This window comes from Oncorhynchus tshawytscha, linkage group LG02 (assembly GCF_018296145.1).
Source record: "Oncorhynchus tshawytscha isolate Ot180627B linkage group LG02, Otsh_v2.0, whole genome shotgun sequence".
In the NCBI taxonomy this organism is placed as follows: Eukaryota; Metazoa; Chordata; class Actinopteri; order Salmoniformes; family Salmonidae; genus Oncorhynchus; species Oncorhynchus tshawytscha.
In genome coordinates this window covers 69,926,191-69,953,783 of record NC_056430.1, presented here as the reverse complement: position 1 = coordinate 69,953,783, position 27,593 = coordinate 69,926,191, and the positions used below count along the sequence as shown (strand labels likewise).

The 27,593-nt window shown below is 43.1% G+C and overlaps 1 protein-coding gene across 4 annotated transcripts in view; it reads left to right on the top strand.

Moving 5' to 3' along the window:
* LOC112234936 (potassium voltage-gated channel subfamily KQT member 5) overlaps window positions 1–27,593 on the top strand; it is a 174,015-nt gene that overhangs the window by 78,268 nt on the left and 68,154 nt on the right. For all 4 annotated transcript variants that reach the window (XM_042303757.1, XM_042303772.1, XM_042303761.1 and 1 more), the window contains exon 2: window positions 25,656–25,746. In XM_042303757.1, coding sequence (XP_042159691.1) covers window positions 25,656–25,746 — 91 coding nt within the window. The remainder of the gene's footprint in view (window positions 1–25,655; window positions 25,747–27,593) is intronic.

Genomic DNA, 27,593 nt, shown 5'->3' with positions numbered 1-27,593 from the left:
TCTAACCAGACACCTAGGTATTTGTAGTTCAGAACCGTCCAGAGTAGTGATGCTAGTCGGGCAGGAGGGTTCGGGCAACGATCGGTTGAAAAGCATGCACTTAGATTTACGAGCATTGAAAAGCAGTTGGAGGCCACGGAAGGAGTGTTGTATGGCGTTGAAGCTTGTTTGTAGTTTTGTTAGCACAGTGTCCAAAGAAGGGCCAGATGTATACCGAATGGTGTCATCTGCGTAGAGGTGGATCAGAGAATCACCAGCAGCAAGAGCAACATCATTGACATACACAAAGAAAAGAGTCGGCCCGAGAATTGAACCGTGTGGAACCCCCATAGAAACTGCCAGAGGTCCGGGCAACAGGCCCTCCGATTTGACACACTGAACCCTGTCTGAGAAGTAGTTGGTGAACCATGCGAGGCAGTCTTTTGAGAAGCCAAGGCTGTTGAGTCTGCCAATAAGAATGTGGTGATTGACAGAGTCGAAAGCCTTGGCCAGGTCGATGAAGACGGCTGCACAGTACTGTCTTTTATCAATGGCCTTTATGATATAATTTAGGACTTTGAGCATGGCTGAGGTGCACCCATGACCAGTTCGGAAACCAGATTACATAGTGGAGAAGGAACGGTGAGATTCGAAATGGTCGGTGATCTGTTTATTAACTTGGTTTTATAAGATTTTAGAAAGGATGGATATACAGTTGAAGTCGGAAGCTTACATACACTTAGGTTCGGAGTCATTAAAACCCATTTTTCAACCACTCCACACATGTCTTGTTAACAAACTATAGTTTTGGCAAGTCGGTAAGGACATCTGCTTCGTGCATGACACAAGTCATTTTTCTAACAATTGTTTACAGACAGATTGTTTCACTGTATCACAATTCCAGTGGGTCAGAAGTTTACGTATACTAAGTTGACTGTGCCTTTAAACAGCTTGGAAAATTCCCCAAAATAATGTCATGGCTTTAGAAGCTTCTGATAGGCTAATTGACATCATTTGAGTCAATTGGAGGTGTACCTGTGGATGTATTTCAAGGCCTAACTTCAAACTCAGTGCCTCTTTGCTTGACATCATGGGAAAATCAAAAGAAATCAACCAAGACCTCAGAAACAAAATAGTAGACCTCCAAAAGTCTGGTTCATCCTTCGGAGCAATTTCCAAACCCCTGAAGGTACCACGTTCATTTGTACAAACAATAGTAGGCAAGTATAAACACCATGGGACCACGGGGCTGTCATACAGCTCAGAAAGGAGACGCGTTATGTCTCCTAGAGATGAACATATTTTGGTGCAAATCAATCCTAGAACAACAGCAAAGGACCTTGTGAAGATTCTGGAGGAAACAGGTACTAAAGTATCTATATCCACAGTAAAACGAGTCCAATATCGACCTAACCTGAAAGGCCGCTCAGCAAGGAAGAAGCCACTGCTCCAAAATCGCCATAAAAAAGACAGACTACGGTTTGCAACTGCACATGGGGACAAAGATCGTACTTTTTGGAGAAATGTCCTCTGGTCTGATGAAACAAAAATAGAACTGTTTGGCCATAATGACCATTGTTATGTTTGGAGGAAAAAGGGGGATGCATATAAGTCGAAGAACACCATCTCAACTGTGAAGCATGGGGGTGCTTGTGGGGATTGCGGGGGTGCTTTGCTGCAGGAGGGACTGGTGCACTTAACAAAATGGATGGCATCACGAGGGAGGAAAATGATGTGGATATATTGAAGCAACATCTCAAGACATCAGTCAGGAAGTTAAAGCTTGGTCGCAAATGAGTCTTCCAAATGGACAATGACCCCAAGCATACTTCCAAAGTTGTGGCAAAATGGCTTAAGGACGACAAAGTCAAGCGAATTGGAGTGGCCATCACAAAGCCCTGACCTCAATCCTATATAACATTTGTGGGCAGGACTGAAAAGGCGTGTGCGAGTAAGGAAGCCTACAAACCTGACTCAACCTGACCAGCTCTGCCAGAAGGAATGGGCCAAAATTCACCCAACTTATTGTGAGAAGCTTGTGGAAGGCTACCTGAAACATTTGATCCAAGTTAAACAATTTAAAGGCCATGCTACCAAATACTAATTGAGTGTATGTTAACTTCTGACCCACTGGGAATGTGATGAAAGAAATAAAAGCTGAAATACATAATTGTCTCTACTATTATGATGACATTTCACATTCTTAAAATAAAGAATTACCAAAGGCAGGGAATTTTCACTAGGAATGTCAGGAATTGTGAAAAACTGAGTTTAAATGTATTTGGCTAAGGTGTATGTAAACTTCCTACTTCAACTGTAGGTCTATGACAGTTTTGGTTTAGAGTGTCTCGCCCTTTGAAGAGGGGGTTTCCAAACTTTGGGAATCTCAGACGATACGAAAGAGAGGTTGAATAGGCTAGTAATATGGGGATGCTGTCAACAGTTGTATAGAGGCGAAGTCAGGGGCAGGAGAGTAGAGTGATGTAAACAGGCACACTTTTATTTATTTATTTCAAAAAATGAGAGCACTACATAAATCAAATGCTCTCAAAACACGGAACGTACACAAATAAAGCTCGTAATAAAACACCACAATAACATGAAATAATTACACACAAAGACATGATGGGAAACAGAGGGTTAAATACAAGTAGATTGATTGGGGAAATGAAAACCAGGTGTGCATGGAACAAGACAAGACAAATGGACATATGAAAAATGGAGCGGCGATGGCTAGAGAGCCGGTGACGTCGATCGACGAACATCGCCCCGAACAAGGAGAGGAGCCGACTTCAGCGGAAGTCGTGACATTTGCGACATTTTCTGCAGATAATTTTAGAGAGGTTCCAGATTGTCTAGCCCAGTTCATTTGTAGGGATTTCCCTTGACGACAATGTTTCTTGATAACCGGATTAGCATCGTTAAACATAGCAGTCATGGCTCCACACCTGCGCCATTCAGGCTATGTTTATCTCCTGACTCACTGTGTGGCTGTAGATATGGATTCTGAGAAAAGCTGGGCTTTTTAGAAGATCTTGGCTGTTTTTAGAAGATCTTCGTGTTTTATAACTTAGGAATATTGGCTTGTTGTGGTTGTTCGGCCTTTTGTACATCTAGATGTTTTAACATATTTTTGCTGTGTTAGAATTACTGATGTGTTATCTTTGTTTCATCAGGTAACACTGTGAATGAATAGTAATGCTTTGGTCTTACCGCTGTGTCATTAGACACGGACACCTCTTCATGAAATCTCGACTTCCTGGTCTGACGGCCCTTAGTCATAGCGTCCGGAGGTCATTCACCATAACTCGTTATTACAGTTTATGATTCACAAGGACAGGGGAGTCTGGTTAATAGAGTATATCTGTATCACCTCGTCACAGCATGATTCAAGATCCTACTTTGTTTTACTCTGAAGCAGTGGATGTGTCTACGGTACTGTACAGGCTGAAATAGGTCAATACTGAAATGTTTGTGTTGTGTGTGATTCAGATCTCTCTTGAAACATTGATTTGAGCCTAATGAGACGAACCAAGATAAATACGGGTTAGAGTAAATGAAATATGATACCCTGATGCAGATGAAAGCATTTAAAAATATCTGACCAATGAAGGAAGCTCTTTGAACTACTCTTTGAGAGCAGATGTTATTGGTTTTGTATCTTTTATGTTTATTTTATTTATTTATTCCACCTTTATTTAACCAGGTAGGCCAGTTGAGAACCAGTTCTAACTTACAACTGCGACCTGGCCAAGACAAAGCAAAGCAGTGCAACACAAACAACAACACAGAGTTACATGGAATAAACAAGCGTACAGTCAACACAATAGAAAAAAAAGAAAGTCTATATACAGTGTGTGCAAATGGCATGAGGAGGTAAGGCAATAAATAGGCCATAGTAGCAAAGTCATTTCAATTTATCAGATTAACACTGGAGTGATAGATGAGCAGATTATGGTGTGTAAGTAGTGATACTGGTGTGCAAAAGAGTAGCAAAGTAAATTAAAACTATATGGGGATGAGGTAGGTAGATTGGGTGGGCTATTTACAGATGGACTATGTACAGCTGCAGCAATCGGTAGCTGCTCAGATAGCTGATGTTTAAAGTTAGTGAGCGAAATGTAAGTCTCCAGCTTCAGCGATTTTCGCAATTCGTTCCAGTCACTGGCAGCAGAGAACTGGAAGGAAAGTCGGCCAAAGGAGGTGTTGGCTTTGGGGATGACCAGTGAGATATACCTGCTGGAGAGCGTGCTACGGGTGGGTGTTGTTATCGTGACCAGTGAGCTGAGATAAGGCAGAGCTTTACCTAGCATAGACTTGTAGAGAATAGAGGACATTATATTGCTTTTGACAGTCAGTTATGAACTAATCTGTAGTTAAAGAAGATGGAGGAGAAGAAGAAGAATGGTGCTAATGGACTTCACAACCTGTGTGTGTATCTCTCTCTCTCTCTCTCTCTCTCTCTCTCTCAATTGAATTACATTTAAGGGCTTCATTGACTTGGAAAACATATGTTAACATTGCCAAAGCAATTGAAGTAGATAATAAACAAAAGTAAAATTAACAATAAAAATTAACAGTAAACATTACACTCACAAAAGAATAAAGACATTTCACATGTTATGTGCAAATAGTTAAAGTACAAAAGGGGAAATAAATTAACATAACTATGGGTTGTATTTACAATGGTGTTTGTTCTTCACTGGTTGCCCTTTTCTTAAGGCAACAGGTCACAAATCTTGCTGCTGTGATGGCACACTGTGCTATTTCACCCAATAGATATGGGAATTTATCAAAATTGGGTTTGTTTTTGAATTCTTTGTGGATCTGTGTAATCTGAGGGAAATATTTGTCTCTAATATGGTCATACATTTGGCAGAAGGTTACGAAGGGCAGCTCAGTTTCCACTAGTGATGCACCAGGACACCTACACCACCCGATGCTACAGGAAGGCCATAAAGATCATCAAGGACATCAACCACCTGAGCCACGGCCTGTTCACCCCGCTGTCATCCAGAAGGCGAGGTCAGTACAGGTGCATCAAAGCTGGGACCGAGAGACTGAAAAACAGCTTCTATCTCAAGGCCATCAGACTGTTAAACAGCCACCACTAACATTGAGTGGCTACTGCCAACACACTGTCAATGACACTGACTCTACTCCAGCCACTTTAATCATGGGAATTGATGGGAAATGATGTAAATATATCACTAGCCACTTTAAACAATGCTACCTTATATAATGTTACTTACCCTACATTATTCATCTCATATGCATACGTAGATACTGTACTCTATATCATCGACTGCATCCTTATGTAATACATGTATCACTAGCCACTTTAACTATGCCACTTGGTTTACATACTCATCTCATATGTATATACTGTACTCGATATCATTTACTGTATCTTGCCTATGCTGCTCTGTACTATCACTCATTCATATATCCTTATGTACATATTCTTTATCCCCTTACACTGTGTATAAGACAGTAGTTTTTTTTTTGGAATTGTTAGTTAGATTACTTGTTCGTTATTACTGCATTGTCGGAACTAGAAGCACAAGCATTTCGCTACACTCGCATTAACATCTGCTAACCATGTGTATGTGACAAATAAAATTTGATTTGATTTGATATGACGTTTTGGGCCGATACCGATATCCCATATTTTCCTTGCCAAAAAACCTGATACCGACACCGATAACCGATATTTAAAATGGACGTATTGTACTTTAAAATTGCATTAGGGGCATACTTATTTCACTGTACAGCCTTACCTATGGAATGTGAATCAATGACATGTCGTATCAGTCTACTCAGTGACACCCAGAGAACATTAGCATCGTAGCTCTTATTGCGGGACTCTGAAACCACTGTGAATTGAGCCACATTTATTGTCAAACTATGTGTATTGAACACTGTTCCAGAGGAAAAACAATACTGCGTGGATGTTTTGGAGTCTGATAACTCAGAGGAGGATGTTGAGGAAAAATATATTGGGTATTGAGTAGACTGATACCCCATTTCATTGCTTCACATTCCAGCCTTGTTTAACATTATCTCGTCTAAATACGGCATGAATTGTAACCTTCTGCATCACTTTCAAAGGGGTATTTTTATTTTGAAGGCAAACCGCAAATGCCAGTATTGTGCCTAATCCTTATTGTGGCTAGCTTCACAACACATAACCCGGTCAGGTCGAGCTTCACTTGCCAGATGAAGCTAGCTGGCTACTTGTAACGTTAGCTTTAGGCAACAGGGTTACGTAGCTGGCTAGCTATTTATTTTCATGAACTGAAGTTCAATTTCAATAGGCGAACAACATGTGGCTACCTAGCTAATACTTACAAGGATTCCTAAATCATTGCTAAGAATAGTGAAAATGACTGCAGTTTCTACTGGTCATTGTTTTCAGACTGGTTGTATTGGTGCTAGCTAGGTACCAAACTAAAGCAAGCTAGCTAGCTACCCCAGAAGTTGCAGACGAACATATAATGCTAGATTACCAATGTGGTATTGTAAACACATCATTCGTGGCTGGTGCTTGCTGTTTGCAGACTTTTTTTGTACAGCTTTGACAGTGCTACTGATAGTAGTCGTGGCGCTTGGCTTGCACGTGCAAATTCAGAACACACAACATTCTATAACAGAACTGTGTTATTTGACATGTCAAATTAAAAGCTTATTTAACACATCAAATAGTGTTATTGTCAAATAGTGTTATTTGACGTGTATCTTTTTTGACACGCAAAGACCCAAACGGCTTTCCGTGGTATGTCATGATGCTAATAGCAGTGACACTATTACTGTGTTACTCCGGTAGGGCAACATCTGAACAATAGCGCTCTTGGTAACGTTAGTGTGTACCAGTGCTCGACCATTCACGAAAGCCAACGTCACCCACGACAGAGAGCGGTTGATTGTCAAGGGCAATGAATTCCATTATCTTTCGCCTTTGAGTTGTCTCGCTGAAATGTTCTTACTATTTCAAATGGCTACTCGACTTGTTGACTGCTCGATCCACACAGCAGACATTGTGGGCTAGGTTAGGAATGCTCTGTTGCACGTGTACTGCAAAGGTTTATGTAGCGTCGTTATGTCATGTACCTACATTATATGGGTATGCACGACAGCTTTGACATGGTTTTTTCACCTCGGCGTGAAACGAGACATCGGACCAATACCGATGTTGGCATTTTCAGCTGTTATCGTCCGATTCCAATATGTTCACCGATATGTTGTGCATCCCTAGTTTCCACCTCATTTTGTGGGCAGTGTGCACATAGCCTGTCTTCTCTTGAGAGCCAGGTCGGCCTGCTGCAGCCTTTCTCAATAGCAAGGCTATGCTCACTGAGTCTGTACACAGTCAAAGCTTTCCTTAAGTTTGGGTCAGTCACAGTGGTCAGGTATTCTGCCACTGTATATTCTCTGTTTAGGGCCAAATATCATTCTAGTTTGCTCAGTTGTTTTGTTAATTCTTTCCATTGTGTCAAGTAATTCTCTTTTTGTTTTCCCATGATTTGGTTGGGTCTAATTGTGTTGCTGTCCTGGGGTTCTGTGGGGTCTGTTTGTGTTTGTGAACAGAGCCCCAGGACCAGCTTGTTTACGGGACTCTTCTCCAGGTTAAATTCTCTGTATCTGATGGCTTTGTTATGGAAGGTTTGGGAATCGCTTCCTTTTAGGTGGTTGTAGAATTCTCTCTCTCTTTCTCTTTCTTTCTGAATTGTTAACCAAGTACAGTAATGACTCTCTTTCCCCTTCTCTCTCCCTCTCATTTTTCCGATAGGCATCACTCCCGTCTCTCCCTCCCTCCCTGTATTTCCATAGCGTTATTTGTCATCTCTGGTCTTGCTCCAGGCTTTTTGTCTTTTGGTAATGTCTGTTGGTCTGTAACCCGGATGGATGGATATCTTTTGAGATATACCGAGGAGGAAATCACCTCGCTGCCTTCTCTACAGGACCTTGGAGTGTTTCGATTACATCCCAAAGGGCACCCTACTACAAAAGTAGTGTTCTTTGTAGAGAATAGGGTGCCATTTGAGATTCCGACCTTGTTTCGTCTGTCCTGATATCTTGCTTTGTCTCACACTAACTACATACTATACATACAAACATGACCTCCCCCTCTAGGACACACTATAGTGTCTGTCAGCATACATATTAATGACAGGCAGCCAATAGAATCACACCACATCTTGGACTGGATCCATGCGGCTCAGTTGGTAGCCCCATGGTGCTTGCAACACCAGGGTTGGGGGTTCAATTCCCATGGGGGACCAGTAAGAAGAAGTATGAGAAATGCATATGCTCAATATTCTTGGATAAGAGTGTCTACTAAATGACTACATTTAACGAAAAAAAATATAATGCAACCAGCCAAAAATCGAGTGTGTTTTCAAATATGCCGTCTGTGCACTTCTGTGTCGATACATTGAGACTAACTGTGTGCTGTCCCTGGGTTATATGTGGCGTTCTGATGTGTTGAGAAAGATGCATTTGCGCTGAGACCAGCGGTTTCCTGTGACCTGTAGCAATTGTTGTTTTCATGTCTAAAACAGTTACAGATGAATAGATGCCTTAGGTGATTAGAATTATATGTTTTACACGTGTGTGTGTGTGTGTGTGTGCCTGTGTGCATGAGTAATACCAACCACGTTTATCTTAGCTGTCCATCAACGATTGAAATGCTACTGACAGGCTGCAGCTGTCAGGCTGATGGACAACAGACACTTTCCTGTTGAACGTCAACAGACATGCAGTTGAAATGTTACTGATAGTCTGTAAATAGTTTGTAGAGCATCTACAGATGGATTATCCAAATCAAGTGTTACCAAAGAAACAACCTTTCCCTCTCCAAATAACCCCGGTGAACACTTTTGATAGAGAAGCCATCTCCCCTCCATTGCGACATCCGTTGTCCCCTCTCCGTTGATTAATACGACCCAGGGCATAGCTAAGCAGCTCCAACCCTCTTAATATAATACTCAGACAACCTCCATCCTTCATGTTCCTTCATTATCTTCCAAATTTAGCCTGGGTGAGTCGGCGGGCTAGAGATAGATTCTCGCCATCTAACCGTCTAACCGTCCGCTCAGCGACTCCATAGTCTTGATAAATGGGGTCCTTAGCTATTTTGGGGTGAAAGGGGGATTGCCTGCATAGATATCAGAGGGGATAAATGTCCCCTTCAGCGTTTTACTGGCCGGCTTTGTCTTTTTCAGGCTTTCTGTGGCTTTCAGGCTTTCTCTAACGTAACTGATTTCAAACTCTGTAATTGATTTCAAACTCTGTACCTCTTTCAGCCTTTGACTTAAAATGACTGTTATATAGGCTGTTTTGATGGCATTTGATTGGAAAAAGAAAGCTCCTTCTACCACAGTAGTAGAGAGATTTGGCCTATTGGTTCCTTCCCAGTGAGCACAAGACGTTGTAAATACGTCTTTTCAACCAAAACGACATCTTTTCAACCAAAAAATACATTCTTTCCACATATTTCTCTCATAGGGCTATCTCCTCAGAGTTAAATAATGTCAGTGACAGTCTGTCCCTCCCCTCCCTCCCCAAATTCTCTCCAATGCCAGTCCTTTCATTACACGGCTGAGAATATGTGTCTGGCCACCTCATTATCAACCTCCCCCGCTATCATTAATACACGTTTGCCTAGAGGGAGATTGAGGGGGATTTCGGTGGTTGGCTGGAGGGCTGCTTTATCGATCTGTCACCGAGAGATGAGGTCGGGGATGAGGATAAACAGTGGTGATCGATGAGGAGAGTGGTCGTTGGAAATTGGGATGCTGAACTAAACTTCGTTGAGCATTGTTTCCCTCGGAGTCCAAAGAGACTTAATATGCTCTGTTGGGGCGCTAATGGCTGGTATTAGATAGCAGGGGGTTCAGGTGAGAGAGAGAGGGAGAGAAAGGGAGCGAGAGAGAGAGAGAGAGAGAGAGAGAGAGAGAGAGAGAGAGAACTACTGATACGGAGAGAGGACACTGTGGAGGCTTTTCAAGTCAGGCCAGAGCAATCAATAAACCTCCAAATGGCACAGATCAATCTTTGACATTGCTGGCCTCATACAGTCTCATACGAGGCCAGTCTCCCACAGTACTCCATTTCTGGGGATGATTGGGCTTGAGTAAGAAGATGAGGCTAAATTGAGGTAGTGAGGATGAATCGTCTGTCTGAAGGCAAGACAGACTTTTGCATCGGCACATCTGTCTGTATTGCTAATGTGACACCAGATTGTGTGTCCCAGTTTGTGACTGGCCTTGAATCTGGCCAGAGAGTGTTCTGAGGTGAACAAGTCATTGTGTACATACACATAGTGTATCTGAGGGGCATGGAAATGTCCATTATTGCATTGAACACAGCTTGTTTCCTCACATCATTTACAACTGAAGCATTACTGTTGCTAAGCCAGATCACAGTATGAGTTTCACCATGTAGGGAGATGATACCCGAGTCCCAAATGGCACCCTATTCCCTATATAGTGCACTACTTTTACCAGGGTCCATTGTAGGATGTACCCATAAAGTGACATTTGGAGTGGCTCAGTCACCAGATGGAGCTCCTCTAGTCTTGGAATCTCCAGTCCTCCTAGCTTGACGTTGGCCCTGGTTCAATTAGTACCCAGATGTTCAAGTGTCTTTCTGTGGAAAAGTGAGTGTCAACATTGAACAAGCCAATTTCGTTGGTTACTTTGTCGGTTTTAATGGCGCTCGTTAAAAGTTGTGGCGGGGGTTGGGGCACGTCAGCTTGTCGGGTGAGACACTTCGCACACCTGCTGTGGAGTGAGTGGAGAGAGAGAGGGAGAGGGAGAGAGAGAGGGAGAGAGAGGGAGAGAGAGAGGGCGAGAGAGGGAGAGAGAGAGAGAGAGAGAGAGAGAGATAAAGAGACGGGGGGAAAGAGAGAGAGAGAGAGAGAGAGAGAGAGGAGGGGAGAGAGACAGATAAAGTGAAGGGGGGAAAGAGAGCTGGGATTTTTGTTAATGCGACTCTGTGGAGCCAATGGCAATGTCCGCTTCAGGTATAATGCTGGGAGCCACTTGTGGATTTGATCCCTCTCAATCAGTTCCACCGCCGACACCATGACAACTACCATTATGCGGATGTCTGCTAGAGCAGATCTGATTGAATAGAGCCCTGAGAGAGAAAGAGGGGAAGAAAAGACAGAGAAAGAGTGAAAGAGAGAGGGATTTTTAACCTTTATTTAACTGTGCAAGTCAGTTCAAAACAAATCCTTATTTACAATGACGGCCTACCTCTGCCAAACCCTAACCCGGACGACTCTGGGCCAATTGTGCGCCACCCTATGGGACTCCCAATCACGGCCGGTTGTGATAAGCCTGGAATCGAACCAGGGTCTGTAGTGACGCCTCTAGCACTGAGATGCAGACCGCTGCGCCACTCGGGAGCCCAAAAGTAGATAAGGATAGAGAGAAAGAGAGAGAAATAAGAGTAGGAAAAATAGTCACTTGCCAAGGTCCCTAACTGTAGTGAACAACACTCCAATGTCAACCCAGCTGAGGTCCATAAACTGTGGGAGGCCTAAATGTCAGACTGCCACACTTGTAAAGAGAACATCATTAAAGCATTGAAGTCCCCCTTGACTTTCCATTACATATTCTTCTTGTTTAGGTTTTGGTTGATGCCGTTTTGATTCGTGCTCTTTAGATGCCGCCATTGAAATGCGAGGGCGGGCGAGCACGGCAAAATGGAGGGATTCACTCTTACGTGTTTTGTCACTTTGTCTCTGCAGCGTCTCTCTGTTGTGTGTTTTTAAAGAGAGGGTCGTTAAAGTCCCTAAACTTTCCATTACACATGCAGTTTGGCTTTGGATAATGCCTCTCTGGAACTCTAATGTTGTCTGTTTAGAGCTGGTTTCCTGAACCCAGATTCAGCCTACAACTCTAATGTTGTCTGTTTAGAGCTGGTTTCCTGAACCCAGATTCAGCCTACAACTCTAATGTTGTCTGCTTTAGGGCTGGTTTCCTGAACCCAGATTCAGCCTACAACTCTAATGTTGTCTGCTTTAGGGCTGGTTTCCTGAACCCTGATTCAGCCTACAACTCTAATGTTGTCTGCTTTAGGGCTGGTTTCCTGAACCCTGATTCAGCCTACAACTCTAATGTTGTCTGTTTAGAGCTGGTTTCCTGAACCCAGATTCAGCCTACAACTCTAATGTTGTCTGTTTAGAGCTGGTTTCCTGAACCCAGATTCAGCCTACAACTCTAATGTTGTCTGCTTTAGGGCTGGTTTCCTGAACCCTGATTCAGCCTACAACTCTAATGTTGTCTGTTTAGAGCTGGTTTCCTGAACCCAGATTCAGCCTACAACTCTAATGTTGTCTGTTTAGAGCTGGTTTCCTGAACCCAGATTCAGCCTACAACTCTAATGTTGTCTGCTTTAGGGCTGGTGTCCTGAACCCAGATTCAGCCTGCAACTCTAATGTTGTCTGCTTAGGGCTGGTTTCCTGAACCCAGATTCAGCCTACAACTCTAATGTTGTCTGCTTTAGGGCTGGTTTCCTGAACCCTGATTCAGCCTACAACTCTAATGTTGTCTGCTTTAGGGCGGGTTTCCTGAACCTGATTCAGCCTACAACTCTAATGTTGTCTGCTTTAGGGCCTGGATTCAGCCTTTCCTGAACCCTGATTCAGCCTACAACTCTAATGTTGTCTGTTTAGGGCTGGTTTCCTGAACCCAGATTCAGCCTACAACTCTAATGTTGTCTGCTTTAGTGCTGGTTTCCTGAACCCAGATTCAGCCTACAACTCTAATGTTGTCTGCTTTAGGGCTGGTTTCCTGAACCCAGATTCAGCCTACAACTCTAATGTTGTCTGCTTTAGGGCTGGTTTCCTGAACCCAGATTCAGCCTACAACTCTAATGTTGTCTGCTTTAGGGCTGGTTTCCTGAATTCAGATTCAGATTCAGCCTACTCCAGGACTAAAATGTATGCTCAATAGAAGATCATGTCAATTGAAAGCAGGAGTATTAGGTTTAATCTGGCTCTGGGAAATCAGCCATGAAGAGTCTCTCTGTTGTGTTGAAAACTGTGAAAGGAGACATGCCAGTAGCTACATCCAATGCCGCTTCTCCGTTTCGCTTGTATTTTTGTCTCACCCCAGCTGTTTGGCCATCTCCAGTGTGTGTGTGTGTGTGTGTGTGTGTGTGTGTGTGTGTGTGTGTGTGTGTGTGTGTGTGTGTGTGTGTGTGTGTGTGTGTGTGTGTGTGTGTGTGTGTGTGTGTGTGTGTGTGTGTGTGTGTGTGTGTGCAGGTGCAGGTGTGGTGTGTGCAGGTGTGTGTGTGCGTGTGTGCATGTGTGTGCGTGCATGTCAGTGAAAAATATCATTCGACGAAGCGTGACGCACTGAATCCATCTGCTATTTTGTTAATTATCATTTTTATTCCAGTGGGAATTGGGGCACGAGGGGGGAGAATTGAGTTATACAACGCAAAAGCAAGCTAGAGGCGAGAGGCCAGCTTTCAAAAAACGAGATACAGTTACATTGAAATAGACCAAAAAAAATAACACTCAGATACGTTGGCATTATCTAGTCACATCAAATGGACCTAAGTTTGGTCCTGACCTCAGTTACAATTGAGGGCCAGAGCACCCTCATTTGTTGAGGCATCTATTGTGACTCACCCAGTCTGTAGCAGCTAATAACACCCATATTTGGTCTTATCTGTCATGTAAAGTCAATTGAATTGTGTTCACTGGCCTTTCAGATTCAGGTGTATTGCAGAAGAAGCAATTGAAGAGTGATGCACGGGTCTGTAGGTCTGGAGCTGATTTGATCATAGGTAGGAGCAGCAGGACCTGGCCTCAGTTGATCGTGGGAAGGGCGCAATGTGCGTCGGGTAGAGTGCACCAATTAACACCTTGTTTCAAACTCAATTCCCGGAGATACACCCCTCCACAGGTATGAGCTGGTTGGCCTCTTGGCCCTCAGTGTGAGTGGGTGTACTATACTGTAGGCTTCACAGCTGAGTAGGGTGTGTGTTCATGCTCGGTCGACGCGTGCGCTTATCTGTCACTGGCTGCACTCTATGTGGCCAGCGACAGGTGACCTCATAAATCAAACGCAAAATGAAAAGGAGGGCAATACTGTGGGAAAGGTACACACGGGAAATAACAATTGGACAAATCCAAACAAAAGGGTTTTATCGTAAGTGTCCTCGATCAATTCAACTGGGGTTAATTTAACTTTGCTACGGTGCCTGTTGCTTTATTTCCTCATGCGACTGCTGTCTAGCAGAGGTGGTCTCTAAAGTTCAGCAGGAACAAAGGAAGTGTTTTATTTGATGCCGTTGTCAAGCAGTAAAAGGTAAACCCTTTTTATATCCAGTGGCCCAGGAAAATACAATAGGCTTTGATGAAGTTCAGAGTTAACTGGGGTGTGGTGACGTCTGATGGCAGGGGAATGTGCAGTGCTTTGAAAACGTGACTCTTCGAGACCAGAAAGACTCAATAAAAGGTGATGAAAGAGATCGAGAGAGAAAGAAAGAGAGAGAGAGACACACACAAACAGAGAGAGAGAGAGAGAGAGAGAGAGAAAGAAAGAGAGAGAGAGACACACACACACACAGAGAGAGAGAGAGAGAGAGAGAGAGAGAGAGAAAAAGAGGAGACCGACAAACACGAGAGACACGAGACATGAGCGTGATAATATTTTTTGCAAAAGTGTACAGGAAATCCAAAAGCAGTTCTACCAGCCTTCTCAGGTTGTACACTGCCTATGGAGAGCAGGAATTGACAAGGATCCTTAAGGTCTAGGGATGTTAAGGTAAACTGTTCATCGGTTAGCTGCTGAAAACCACATTTGACCGGTCATGCTTTTCGTCTGTAGGTTTATTAACAAAGTTGAGTGGATTTTTTTATTGGCGAGTGTGAATTTTCGTTACTCATCATGCATTTGTGTTCATCACGTGCACAGCATACAGAGCTTAGTTTGTGGAGAGGAATAGCCTATCACCTGTCAGACAGCGACAGAGAAGCTTCTCAAAAGCTGGCACTGGAGTGAAATGTGCTTTTGCTAATCCAGTCATTGCGCAACAGCTAATAATTCTAAATGCAATCGCGTGTTAAAAACTGTTTCGGTGGCCACGACTAAAAAGAGCTACTATTTTTATATCTCAATATCAACTCGATTTTAAAGCACGCCGAGTGCATAGGCTATACTCAACGGAAGGCAGGCTATCAACGCTGTAAGGTTCTGCTTTTCTTTTCTTAGTCAACCTTGTGTTCTTTTTCTTTGTGTTCAGGAACGTAGCCCTGTTTCTTTGTGTCCTTGAATGTAGCCCTATTTCTTTGTGTTCAGGAACGTAGCCCTGTTTCTTTGTGTTCTGGAACGTAGCCCTGTTTCTTTGTGTTCTGGAACGTAGCCCTGTTTCTTTGTGTTCTTGAACGTAGCCCTGTTTCTTTGTGTTCTGGAACGTAGCCCTGTTTCTTTGTGTTCTGGAACGTAGCCCTGTTTCTTTGTGTTCTGAACGTAGCCCTGTTTCTTTGTGTTCTTGAACGTAGCCCTGTTTCTTTGTGTTCTGGAACGTAGCCCTGTTTCTTAGTGTTCTGGAACGTAGCCCTGTTTCTTTGTGTTCTGGAACGTGAACGTAGCCCTGTTTCTTTGTGTTCTGGAACATAGCCCTGTTTCTTTGTGTTCTTGAACGTAGCCCTGTTTCTTTGTGTTCTGGAACGTAGCCCTGTTTCTTTGTGTTCTGGAACGTAGCCCTGTTTCTTTGTGTTCTTTGAACGTTTCTTTGTGTTCTGGAGCACTGTTTCTTTGTGTTCTGGAACGTTTCTTTGTGTTCTGGAGCCCTGTTTCTTTGTGTTCTGTGTTCTGGTTCTGGAACGTAGCCCTGTTTCTTTGTGTTCTGGAACGTAGCCCTGTTTCTTTGTGTTCTGGAACGTAGCCCTGTTTCTTTGTGTTCTGGAACGTAGCCCTGTTTCTTTGTGTTCTGGAACGTAGCCCTGTTTCTTTGTGTTCTGCCCTGTTTCTTTGTGTTCTGGAACATAGCCCTGTTTCTTTGTGTTCTTGAACGTAGCACTGTTTCTTTGTGTTCTGGAACGTAGCCCTGTTTCTTTGTGTTCTGGAACGTAGCCTGTCTTTCATTTTTGTTCATTGATTTCACCTGTGTTTGTTTCTCACCTGGTCTCATCAGCTCCCTATTTAATGCAGTTCTTTCTGTTTGTATGGTTGTGAGGTATTGTTTGTTTTGAATGCCCACCTGTGTTTGACCATTGTTTGCCTGTGACCACAATTCCTTCCTTCTGCGAAGGCTTAATAAACATCTGCCGCGCTCTGTGCGTGAATCTACACCTTTTTCTCCCTGAGTATTCATTTCGAGTGCGTCCCCCAGCATTTTGCAATGTGAGCTTGAGGCAGTATAATTGTTCGAAATTTGAACGTTTTACGTCACTTCAAATAATGAGGCATGTTTTCCCTTGATTCATTTTGGCTACTTTGAATCTATAGAAACATGGAGGCAATTATTTTATAAAGACTTCCTCATGCCGTTAACCAGCATTTCTCTCCTGTTTCATATCAACTTTCTTTTGTTGTCCAGAAGCCAAAGTCCCAATCTTAGTCATATTAGCTACCCATCATAGTAGTTGCTATTAGATTCCCCCTCTTTCTAAGTTTCTAATTGAGATTTCATCTCTGTCAAATGGAACCGCTCGCGTTAGGAGCACTGTTCAGAACTGTGTTTCCCCGCCAATTGCATTTTGGGAAATTACATTAGCTGCTCCATTACAGGAGTTGCATGGTCAATAATAGGCTATAGCCTTTTGACTGAAAGATGATAGGCTTGCTATTGTTGCATGTTTCCATTAAGCTCTTAATGAAAAAATGTCCTTCCTTGTATGCGTGTATAGTATTTTCTGTTGGTCCCCTCATTTTACTGTTCAGATCATTTTTTCTCTTTGTTGACCGGTTTGATGAGGTCGGTTAGTCAGCTGCAAAATGAAAATGTTCGACTAACATACAGTACATACCGCTACCTCACAACCTCAATGAACGCACCAACACACAAAACTAAACCCAGAGGAACAATTCTTAGCTCCGATTCTGTCCTTTTGGCTCATCGGTCTGGCCTGTAACACTGCAGAGAAATGCTGTGTACAAAAAAAACACGCCTTGTGGAATCCTCACGCCGTTGACCCCTCTTCGGTTCATGTACCCAGCTTGTAACTGTGCATGATGGTGTCACGTACCAAAGCACACCCCCTGGAAACCTTTACGCCATTGAGACCTTGTGATTTGTTGTAGCATCTTCATCCCGCGTGCTCCAGTGCTGAAATGTGTTGTGGGAAAACATGCTTCCCCCGAAGAACGTTACACCAACAACAAGAAATGCACCTCGTGAACATCCTCACGCCATAGATTGCCTTTGTCTCTGTATATTACGGGACGATGCTGAACACAGCATGGTCTCACACAGGAGCCGGTAGGGAGGGGGAATAACAACGCTGGTTCTGCACAGCAGCTATTAGACCATCCGTCTCCCTTCACACGGGGAAAAGATGAGGAGGAGATGTAAGGGAGAAAGGGAGGGAAAAGCTTGGCAGGCGGCAGGAGGATCGCTGTTATCTGTCAGCACACTCATCTGTTCCAGGCCTTTTAAAGATGTCAGCAGGGGATGGGAGAGAGCGTTGGTTTTAGTGAGGATGATTATGGTATACTGTACACACTATGATATGCATGCACACGCACGCACGCACACACACACACAAACACACACAGACACACACACACACACAGACACACACACACACACACGCACAGACACACACACACACACACACACACACACACACATACACACACACACACACACACACACACACACACAAACACACACACACAGACACACATACACACACACACACACACACACACACACACACACACACACACACACACACACACACACACACACACACACACACACACACACACTCATGCACACACACTCTCTCTGTATCTCTTTCTCTCTGTCTTTCTCCCTATCTCTCTCTCTCTTTCTCTCTTTGAATGTGTTATGTTAAGTCTTATTATGTCCATGATGTGAAACGCTAGCTCAGCATGAGCTCTGTGTCTGCTAAACACAGTCACTTAGCGCTACCAGCTGAAGTTAGGAGGGCTGATTAGCATTAAATGGTAGCCCAGTGGTGCTATCACAGTAACCAGTGCTACGCTACGCTAGCCTACTCTAGCTAGCTAATTGCGTTCGCTAAGTCCAGCCTCTTCTAACCCACTCAGCGTCTCTCTCTCAAGGGGTTTCTGAAGAGAAGGACGTCTTGTATCAATGTAATGGGAGTGAGGAGATACAATATTTTCTCACTGTTGGTTGCCAACCTCACAGACATGCACACGCACGCACGCACACAGACATTCACACACACGCTCACACGCATGCCCCCCCCTCCTCTGCCCGACACACACACACACTCTTGAGATGTACCAGAGTGCCTCCTGGCCCAGACCTTAAAAGACCAGACTGCATCATGGAAATTGCTCTGTCATCTTTACTCTTTACTCCAGTAGTGGTGGTAGTAGTGTTGTCTGTCTACCGTTTACAATCCTCCTCACTGAAACAGACAGTCATTTCCCGGCCAGGCATACTGTCAGAGTCCTTACCCTTTACCAACAGAGAGCTACCACAGCTCCTACTGACACACTCACATACACTTAACGTCTTTCACTGTCACTATTCAACAGCACACACACACACACACAAATTGTCAGTGGAAGAACATAAAATGTGTGTGCGTGTGTACATTTGTGTACATGTGTGTGTACGTGTATGCATCCATGTGTTTCTGACGGATTCGATACCACTTTCTTAATTGTTGTTCAGCTGAGCTAACTCTACCATTTTGACAACAAGCAATTGAACTAAATTGTCAAGGCAACTGCCTCAGAGCATTTCTCCCATGTTGAATACGGCTGTGTGCTCTCCATAGAATGCTATAGGATGACGCATCTTAACCCGATGACGCTCCAACCCCATGTATGCCTATTGGAATGTGCTGAGAACATTTAGAATCCCTGTCTTCTCTGGAATAGACAAACACAGTAGGGGGGTGCTATTTGAGGAATTCTAGGAGACATACAGTGAGTACATGACTGGGCGTCTGACTGTGTAAAGGCATGCTCGGCACAGGACCTAATCAGGTGGATCAGAGGTCAGGAGGTCACAACCTTTAGGTTACAAGGACCATAAAAATAAATTCCCAGACTAAGTAAGTCATCCAAGGAGCCTGAAGAGTCACTAGATAATGGATGTATTCTTGGTGCTCAGTATTATGTGCTCAGTATTATAGTGAAAATGAAATGAAATGATGCTGACTTTCAGAATGTAGCCAATGGTGATTGACATTCTAGTCATGATGATTAAGCAATCAAATTCTCCCGCTAATTTTCGCTACCGCTAATTTAACCAGGCCTAGAGACTTGATTCCCTCGATGATAAGGCCAATGATCATAATATTTTGCGACTACAATGAAGATGACAAAGACCATATTTCCACCTTTGCTAATTTCTCCTGATAGAGTAGAGTAACTTCCTGTTGGAAATGAAAGAGTAACACCTGGTCTGTGGTCAGTGTTATGAAGTAGTTGCTAAGATAATAAGCTGTCTGTTTTGATCTGTCCATTAGATACGCTCCCAGGCACATAAACAGTGGCATTAGTTAATATAGACTTGGCAGATGACACACACGCACAATGCCTCTGTCTCTCTTACACTTTTATGAGTGATCACACACACACTGCCTCTGTCTCTCTTGCACTTTTATGGCCGATCTCACACACACACACACACACACACACACACACACACACAGAGAAAAAGTCTCCAGACCGTCCAGACAGACAGTATTTTTATGAGCAGACATAGATTTCATTAGGTTTTGGGTTACTCTTTTGACTCCTAGTCTGCTCATAAAGGTGTTAAGGATGATACTGACCTGACAGTGATATGACTTGAGCTTCCTCTCTTGGCTGCCTCAACTTTATATCAAAGAGAAGGTGAGAAGTTAGCCCATGTGTTTATAATACCTCTGTTACACTGGCAAGGCTATCTGAGACGACTGTCTTGTGACCAAACTGCCCAGATATGAACCCTAACCTGGATGACCCTTGAACTTTGACCCTAGCTGGCACTGTCCAATGATGATCCATCTTACTAGACAGACATCCAATGACAGTTGAGAATCTAGGCTGTCCGAATGAGATTTTAGGTTGTAGGCAACTGTCAGAGACAGTGATGAGTAAACATTATTTTATCCTTGATTGGATGGCCACACATTGAAAACAGAACATATAGATAGATGATACTATCAAGAACTCATGAAGGATTTTGGTGGTCACACATTTCAGCACCATGGACAGCATAGCGGTAGTTGCAGACACTCTTATCCAGAGCAACTAGGGTTAAGTGACTTGCTCAAGGGCACATTGACAGATTGTTCACCTAGTCGGCTCAGGGATTCGAACCAGCAACCTTTCAGTTACTGGCCCAATGCTGTTAACCGCTAGGCTGCCTGCCACTCATTTATCCTAGGGAGCTGGCTGTAGTGATGGCATATGAATCCATGTCATGATGATACACACACACACACTGAAACGCACACACACATTCGGCAATAAATAGTCTTAATGTAATTAGCTTTCAGTCTGTCTCTAATGAACTGTAGCCTGTGGGAAAATATGAGACATATTTCTCAGAATTCTTCCTCATTGACTCTAAATCGAGTGTGTGATGCTCAAGGCAATACATCCTCAACACAATATCATATATAAAAAAATATATATATATATATATATATATATATATATATTCTTAACTGTTACCTATACATGCAGCTGCTATTCACTCTGCCCTGTACAACGAGGAGAGATCGAGATAAAGACTTGAAAGAAAGGACAAAGTGCCATCCAAGGTTGTGTGTCAACTCCTGCCTGCTCAGTCCTTACACATACTGTATACATCCATATACTCATCTTACCCTGTTCTACCCTTCGCTGAGAGGAGAGAAATGGAGAGAAAAAAATACTTGAAAGAATGAGAGAGTGACATCTAAGGTTGACTCTGCCTGCCCCAGTGCCCAATCCTTACAATGATATAGAATACAGTGATATTTCCTGTGTCTCGCAGTAGTGTATACAGTCGAGAGCAATTGACCCTCTCCTGTGCTAAGAGAAGAAGAATAGATGGGAAACAATGCCATCCAAGGTTCTGACCTCTTTCCCCTACTGTATACAGCATCTACGTTCTACTCACTCTATCCTATGCTAAGAGAGGTGTATTGGAAAGAAGACAGCGCCATCCAAGGTTACTGTACGACACAACCTCTGCCTACCCAATCCTTACAATCATATACAATACAAATGTGCAGTATTTGCAGTGTACATGTTTTTAACTAAGGTTTCTACTCCTACTTTTCTGATAGTGTTGTTTGTGATCCGTACAAACACTACCAGACCTTTATGTTACCACAGAAATCCACTGAGAGCCTGACAACACGACTGATTGGGAGACAAACAAATGCAGACGTCTGCTTTTTGCTGCAAATCTAATTCAAAATGAGGATGATTGGGTGTAATGTAGCCAGTACGACAGACCCCAGTGCTTGGACATTAGTCATTTCCTTGGCACTCTGTTTCAAAACAAATCAATTAAATTATACAAAATAGACAAGCACTTACTGCCTGCTCGGTGATGATGGGCTTCTGTGTGTGTGTGTGTGTGTGTGTGTGTGTGTGTGTGTGTGTGTGTGTGTGTGTGTGTGTGTGTGTGTGTGTGTGTGTGTGTGTGTGTGTGTGTGTGTGTGTGTGTGTGTGCGTATGTGTGTGTATGTGTGTGTGTGTGTGTGTGTATGCAAGTCTCCACTCCCAAATCTTTATTTACTCTGGGGCTCTCTTTAAAAGGTTAAGGACAGTTCTGTGTTCTGTTGGAGCTGTGAGGGCTGTGACAGACTCCAGATACTAGCCCTGCGTCCCAAATGGCACCCTATCCCCTATCTAGTGCACCATACTACATAGGGAATAGGGTGCAATTTAGGACAGCCGCCCGCTACAACAGTATGTGACACGGGGAACTGAGGCCTGCAGAGAGGACAGGGAGGCGGCGGCAAAGTAATTAGGGAAGATCGTTCAATGATAAACAACGTTGCCTGTTTTTCATAACTAATTAATTATTTTTCATTAAATATTTCATAAATGGTTCTATTTGTTTTGAAAAGAGAGACATTGGTGTTTATTATAGTTAGAGAAGGAGGCACTCTGAAAACCTTGCTTAGGGGCCACACAGAAATCCTCCTTTAGACAAGAGAGAGAGTGGAGGAAGAGTTATGAGGCCAGTTGTCTTTTCAGTTGATAGCTACATGATACTTGTCAGCGCACGCATTCACCAGTCCAGGCATATGCATAATTGATTAACTTCCCAAAGTACTCAAAACTTTTAAATACTCCAACTTCCTGAACTTCAAACTGATTCATTAGGATGTACAGTTGAAGTTGCAAGTTTACATACACCTTAGCCAACTACGTTTCAACTCAGTTTTTCACAATTCCTGACATTTAATCCAAGTAAAAATTCCCTTAGGTAATTTAGGATCACCACTTTATTTTAAGAATGTGAAATGTCAGAATAATAGTAGCGAGAATGATTTATTTCAGCTTTAATTTCTTTCATCACATTCCCAGTGGGTCATAAGTTTACATACTGTAATGTGTCTGTGTGTAGCTGGTGAAATGAGTCAGGCACAGGATAGCAGATATGAGTAATGAAAGCAATTTTACTCAATAATAAACTATTCACGTCGTATAAATACAAGGCCACAAATACGGACCGCAATACAATAAACAATTACTCACAAACAAACATGGGGGAACAGAGGGTTAAATAATGAACAAGTAATTGGGGAATTGAAACCAGGTGTGTAAGACAAAGACAAAACAAATGGAAAATGAAAAGTGGATCGGCGATGGCTAGAAGGCCGGTGACGTCGACCGCCGTTCGCCGCCTGAACAAGGAGAGGGACCGACTTTGGCGGAAGTCGTGACACGTACATTCAATTAGTATTTGGCAGCATTGCCTTTACATTATTTTTACTTGGGTCAAATGCCACCCCTGTTCTTCATGGTTGGGAGGGTATTCTTCAACTTGCAAGCCCCCCCTTTTCTTCCGAACATAACGATGGTCATTATGGCCAAACAGTTCTATTTTTGTTTCATCAGACCAGAGGAAATGTATCCAAAAAGTACAATATTTGTCCCCATGTGCAGTCGCAAACCGTAGTCTGGCTTTTTTATGGCGATTTTGGAGCAGTGGCTTCTTCCTTGGCTTCTTCCATTGATTTGCACTTTTCGCACCAAAGTACGTTCATCTCTAGGAGACAGAACGCGTCTCCTTCCTGAACGGCATGACGGCTGCGTGGTCCCGTGGTGTTTATACTTGCGTACTATTGTTTGTACAGATTAACGTGGTACCTTCAGGCATTTGGAAATTGCTCCCAAGGATGAACCAGACTTGTGGAGGTCTACAATTTTTTTTTCTGAGGTCTTTTGATTTCTTTTGATTTTCCCATGATGTCAAGCAAAGAGGCACCGAGTTCGAAGGTAGGCCTTGAAATACATCCACAAGTACACCTCCAATTGACTCAAATGATGTCAATTAGCCTATCAGAAGCTTCTAAAGCCATGACATCATTTTCTGGAATTTTCCAAGCTGTTTAAAGGCACAGTCAACTTAGTGTATGTAAACTTCTGACCCACTGGAATTGTGATGCGGTGAATTATAAGTGAAATAATCTGTCTGTAAACAATTGTTGGAAAAATTACTTGTCATGCACAAAGTAGATGTCCTAACCGACTTGCCAAAACTATAGTTTGTTAACAAGAACTTTGTGGAGTGGTGGAAAAATAACTTTTAATGACACCAACCTAAGTGTATGTAAACTTCCGACTAAAACTAAAACGTGAAATACTCAAACTTGAAGAGGAATACTTTTTATATAACCTCTTGGATTACATACAAAGCCTTCTACTTCCTGACTCCTCACAGAAGGAGCAGAGCCTATTGGACGACAGATGTCGACGGTTAAATCGAAATAAACACATAACCATCTCCTCTGGCTATGGAAAACTGCAACCTCTGTTTGGGCTCCCTCTCGGAGTCAAAGGTCAGATCGGGGCCGGGGTCACATCAGCACAGTCCTATAGCGGTCAGCTAGAGGTCGGCTGGGGATCGCGACCCGCACAGGACGCCCACCCTTTTCACACAGACGCTGCTCAGAAGCTCAGGGTCTGGAAGTCACCCCCCTGACCCGCTTGGCCATGCGTTTCAACTTTTAAAGATTCTTCATCTTCTTTCATCTTAGTGACGATTTAGGGCCTAGCCTACAGGCACCAGGGGACGGCTTAATAGTCTCTAGCCTCTCATCATCCATACTCCATAGGCTACAGCTGTGGAGAAGGGAGAGGGAAGAGAAGGGTGGTGGCTGGACGGGGGGGACAGTAGAGGAAGTTGTAGTGACATCTTGTGCGCCATAGTGACCTTATTGGGGTTCTTGATTATTGTTTGCATTTCTGAATGTCACGCTCAAATATTGACTGAGAAGGAAGAGAAAGGAGGTAGGGGGACATTAGAGGAAGTTGTAGTGACATGTTGGCTTACCGTATTTGGATGGTTTCTAACGGTTTACATTTTGTGAACGCCGCTGTCGTCACACTGGAATGGCTCTTCTATCTAAACTCAGTGTTCAGTTTCTATCTTCATAGCCCAGACACCATATTCTCACTGTTGTTATCCCGGAGAACCGAGACAATTGGCATGCTAGGCTTATCTCTCCCCTACAGCGGTGTTGGGTCAACAGTGCTTTGTCTTCGTTATGACTCACCACCCACTGGGCTCAGACATCTTTTCAGCATCTAGTTTTGATTTCAATCCTGTTGACTTGTCAACTACTCGGACATAGGTTCAAATAGGCGACATTCCGTTACATAGATGACTTTTTGCAAATCCAATCAGTTTTCCACGTTGGTTCAACGTCATCACATTGAATTTGGGGGTTGAAATGACGTGGAAACTACGTTGATTCAACCAGTTTTTCTCCAGTAGATACTGAAATGCAACACTTCTACTAGTTTCAATAGAAAATGAAGATACTATAGTTTCAATGATAATCCTAGAAAGAAAAGAGAAGAAGTTATTTGGCATCCAAAGCCCTATCTTAGCCTTTCCCTCACAAACTCCATAGGCACAGCCAAGCTTAAGACGGAGCTCAATCCTGATCAAACACAGATGTTCTCTCACCATTTAACACGAAAGACATCTACAACTCTAAATCCAATGCTCATCATTTTGCCATCGATGCTACTTGGGAGGCCATTGGCCCACCTCATATTTCAGAGTTATTTGATGGAAAAATGAAAGATCGTATTATTATGAAGGTGGAAGATTATCAAAGACTGTGGTTCTTTGCAGAAAGCGGTAGGGAAAGGAGCATGGGTACGGGTTGGATATTTCTGCTTGTCCATGTTTCAAGCTAATCACGTTAGCATTAATAATGAGATAAGGCATTTCCTGTCCAAACTGCCATGCTCTTCTTCTGTTTCATATGGCTCTGGATAAATGTATTTCTGATTCCTCTCCGTTTTGTCCTGTAGGTTCGTCCTGGTCTTTGGTTGCTTGGTCCTGTCTGTGTTCTCCACCATTCCGGCTCACCAGGACTTCTCTTCCGACTGTCTGCTCATCCTGGTGAGAAACTGGTTGAAACTAGGCATAAGTTATTGACTTGTTAATTGTTTACTCCATGTGTAACTCTGTGTTGTCTGTTCACACTGCTATGCTTTATCTTGGCCAGGTCGCAGTTGCAAATGAGAACTTGTTCTCAACTAGCCTACCTGGTTGAATAAAGGTGAAATAAAAAATAAAATTTAAAAAAATGTTCTGACACAGACACAGAAGCTGTTCATCAGCGTGCCCGTTTACAATGAGTGCAGTGATAGGTGACACTGTGGATAGCAGAAAGCAGTGTCACCTATCGCTTCACAACAGGCAAATACAAAGCGGTGAAGTGTGTTGAGCTTTCAATCAAACTCCTCTTTGCACAACTGGATTTCTATTAGTAATTAGGTAAGAGGATATGAATACATTCTGGTATCAGTCAATCTGATCAATTGGGAACACTTCCCTGTTTTCCCATCATCTAGTCATTTGATAGTGAATAAAGCAGATTCAAACAGACTTAACCAAGTTAAGAACCCTACTGATGCAGAGCTCTCTCTTGCAATGTAATGTGGTCCTAACAGGAAAAATCGATACAGGCCAAGGTTCACGCGTTGTCTCCATATTGAGTTTAGTAATTTGATCCGGGGCCAACATTGATTTCTTCTTCTACACTCTTAGAAAAGGGGTTCAAAAAGGGTTCTTCGGATGTCCCCATAGGAGAACCCTTTTTTGTTTCAGGTAGAACCCTTTTTGGGTTGCATGTAGAACCGCCTGCAACCAAAAATAGTTCTTCAAGGGGTTTTAACCTATGGGGGCAGCCGAAGAAACCTTTAAAGTTGTAGATAGTGTACTGTTATTGAAATGCTGCTAGCAGGTCACTATCTACTGTACCCTGTGATGAGTCAGCACCAAACTGATACAGCAGATTTGAGGGCTGCGAGAAAGATGGAGCAAAAATGGTTGAGTGAAACATTCGCCAAAAGGTCATCAATTGGTCATCATCATTGTCTCTGTATTTCCCTGTTGTTGATGTTGACAGTCATTTAAATTGTTGCTGAAATATATTGATATTTGAAGCATTATTGTTCAGCAACTGGGAAATAGACGAGTGAGAGATGAGTGTTAATTGTAATAGAGCTCAAATGTGAGTGGTGAACTGGAAGATATGAACTCCATTTACAGGAGTCAATTAGCATGGTAGGTGACCTTGGTTTGTTTATTGACTGATGGCACCCCTATTGTCGAGAGAGAGAGACAGAGAGACTGTGTGTTTTTGTGTGTGCATGCGTGACTGTGTTTGTGAGTATGCGTGCGTGAGTGTGTTTGTGAGTATGCGTGCGTGAGTGTGTTTGTGAGTGTGCGTGCGTGCGTGCGTGGCTGTGTGTGTTAACAAAGAGCAACAACTCCCATTCAAATAATCAAAGATCACAAACATCCTAGTACATTTGAAAATATAGAGAGTCTGTCATGGCTCTGGGGCAAGTACAGATAAGGCAACATCCAGTTGGTAGTATTTTGTAAAAAAATATATATACAAAAATGTACACATATTGTTTCCTTTCAGATTCAATTCAATACGACTATGAATCCCTGAGGGAAATTAGGATTAGGAAGGTTAGTGGTACATGTCATTTTGTAGCCTGGGTGGGCCAGTGACAGTCAATGCATCGGTCCATCCTTCTGCGCTAGTCAAGTATCTCCATGACAGATAGGAAGAGGGATATCCGCAGATTATCCGAGGAGAAGATGAATCCCTTTATCAAAGCTGGATTCATACTGGATGTCTCCACTCAACAACATAGCCTCTCCAAATGAAATCAGTGTCAACACAATTAGGCCGCCTATTGACGATACAGACACTGGCAGAAATGTAT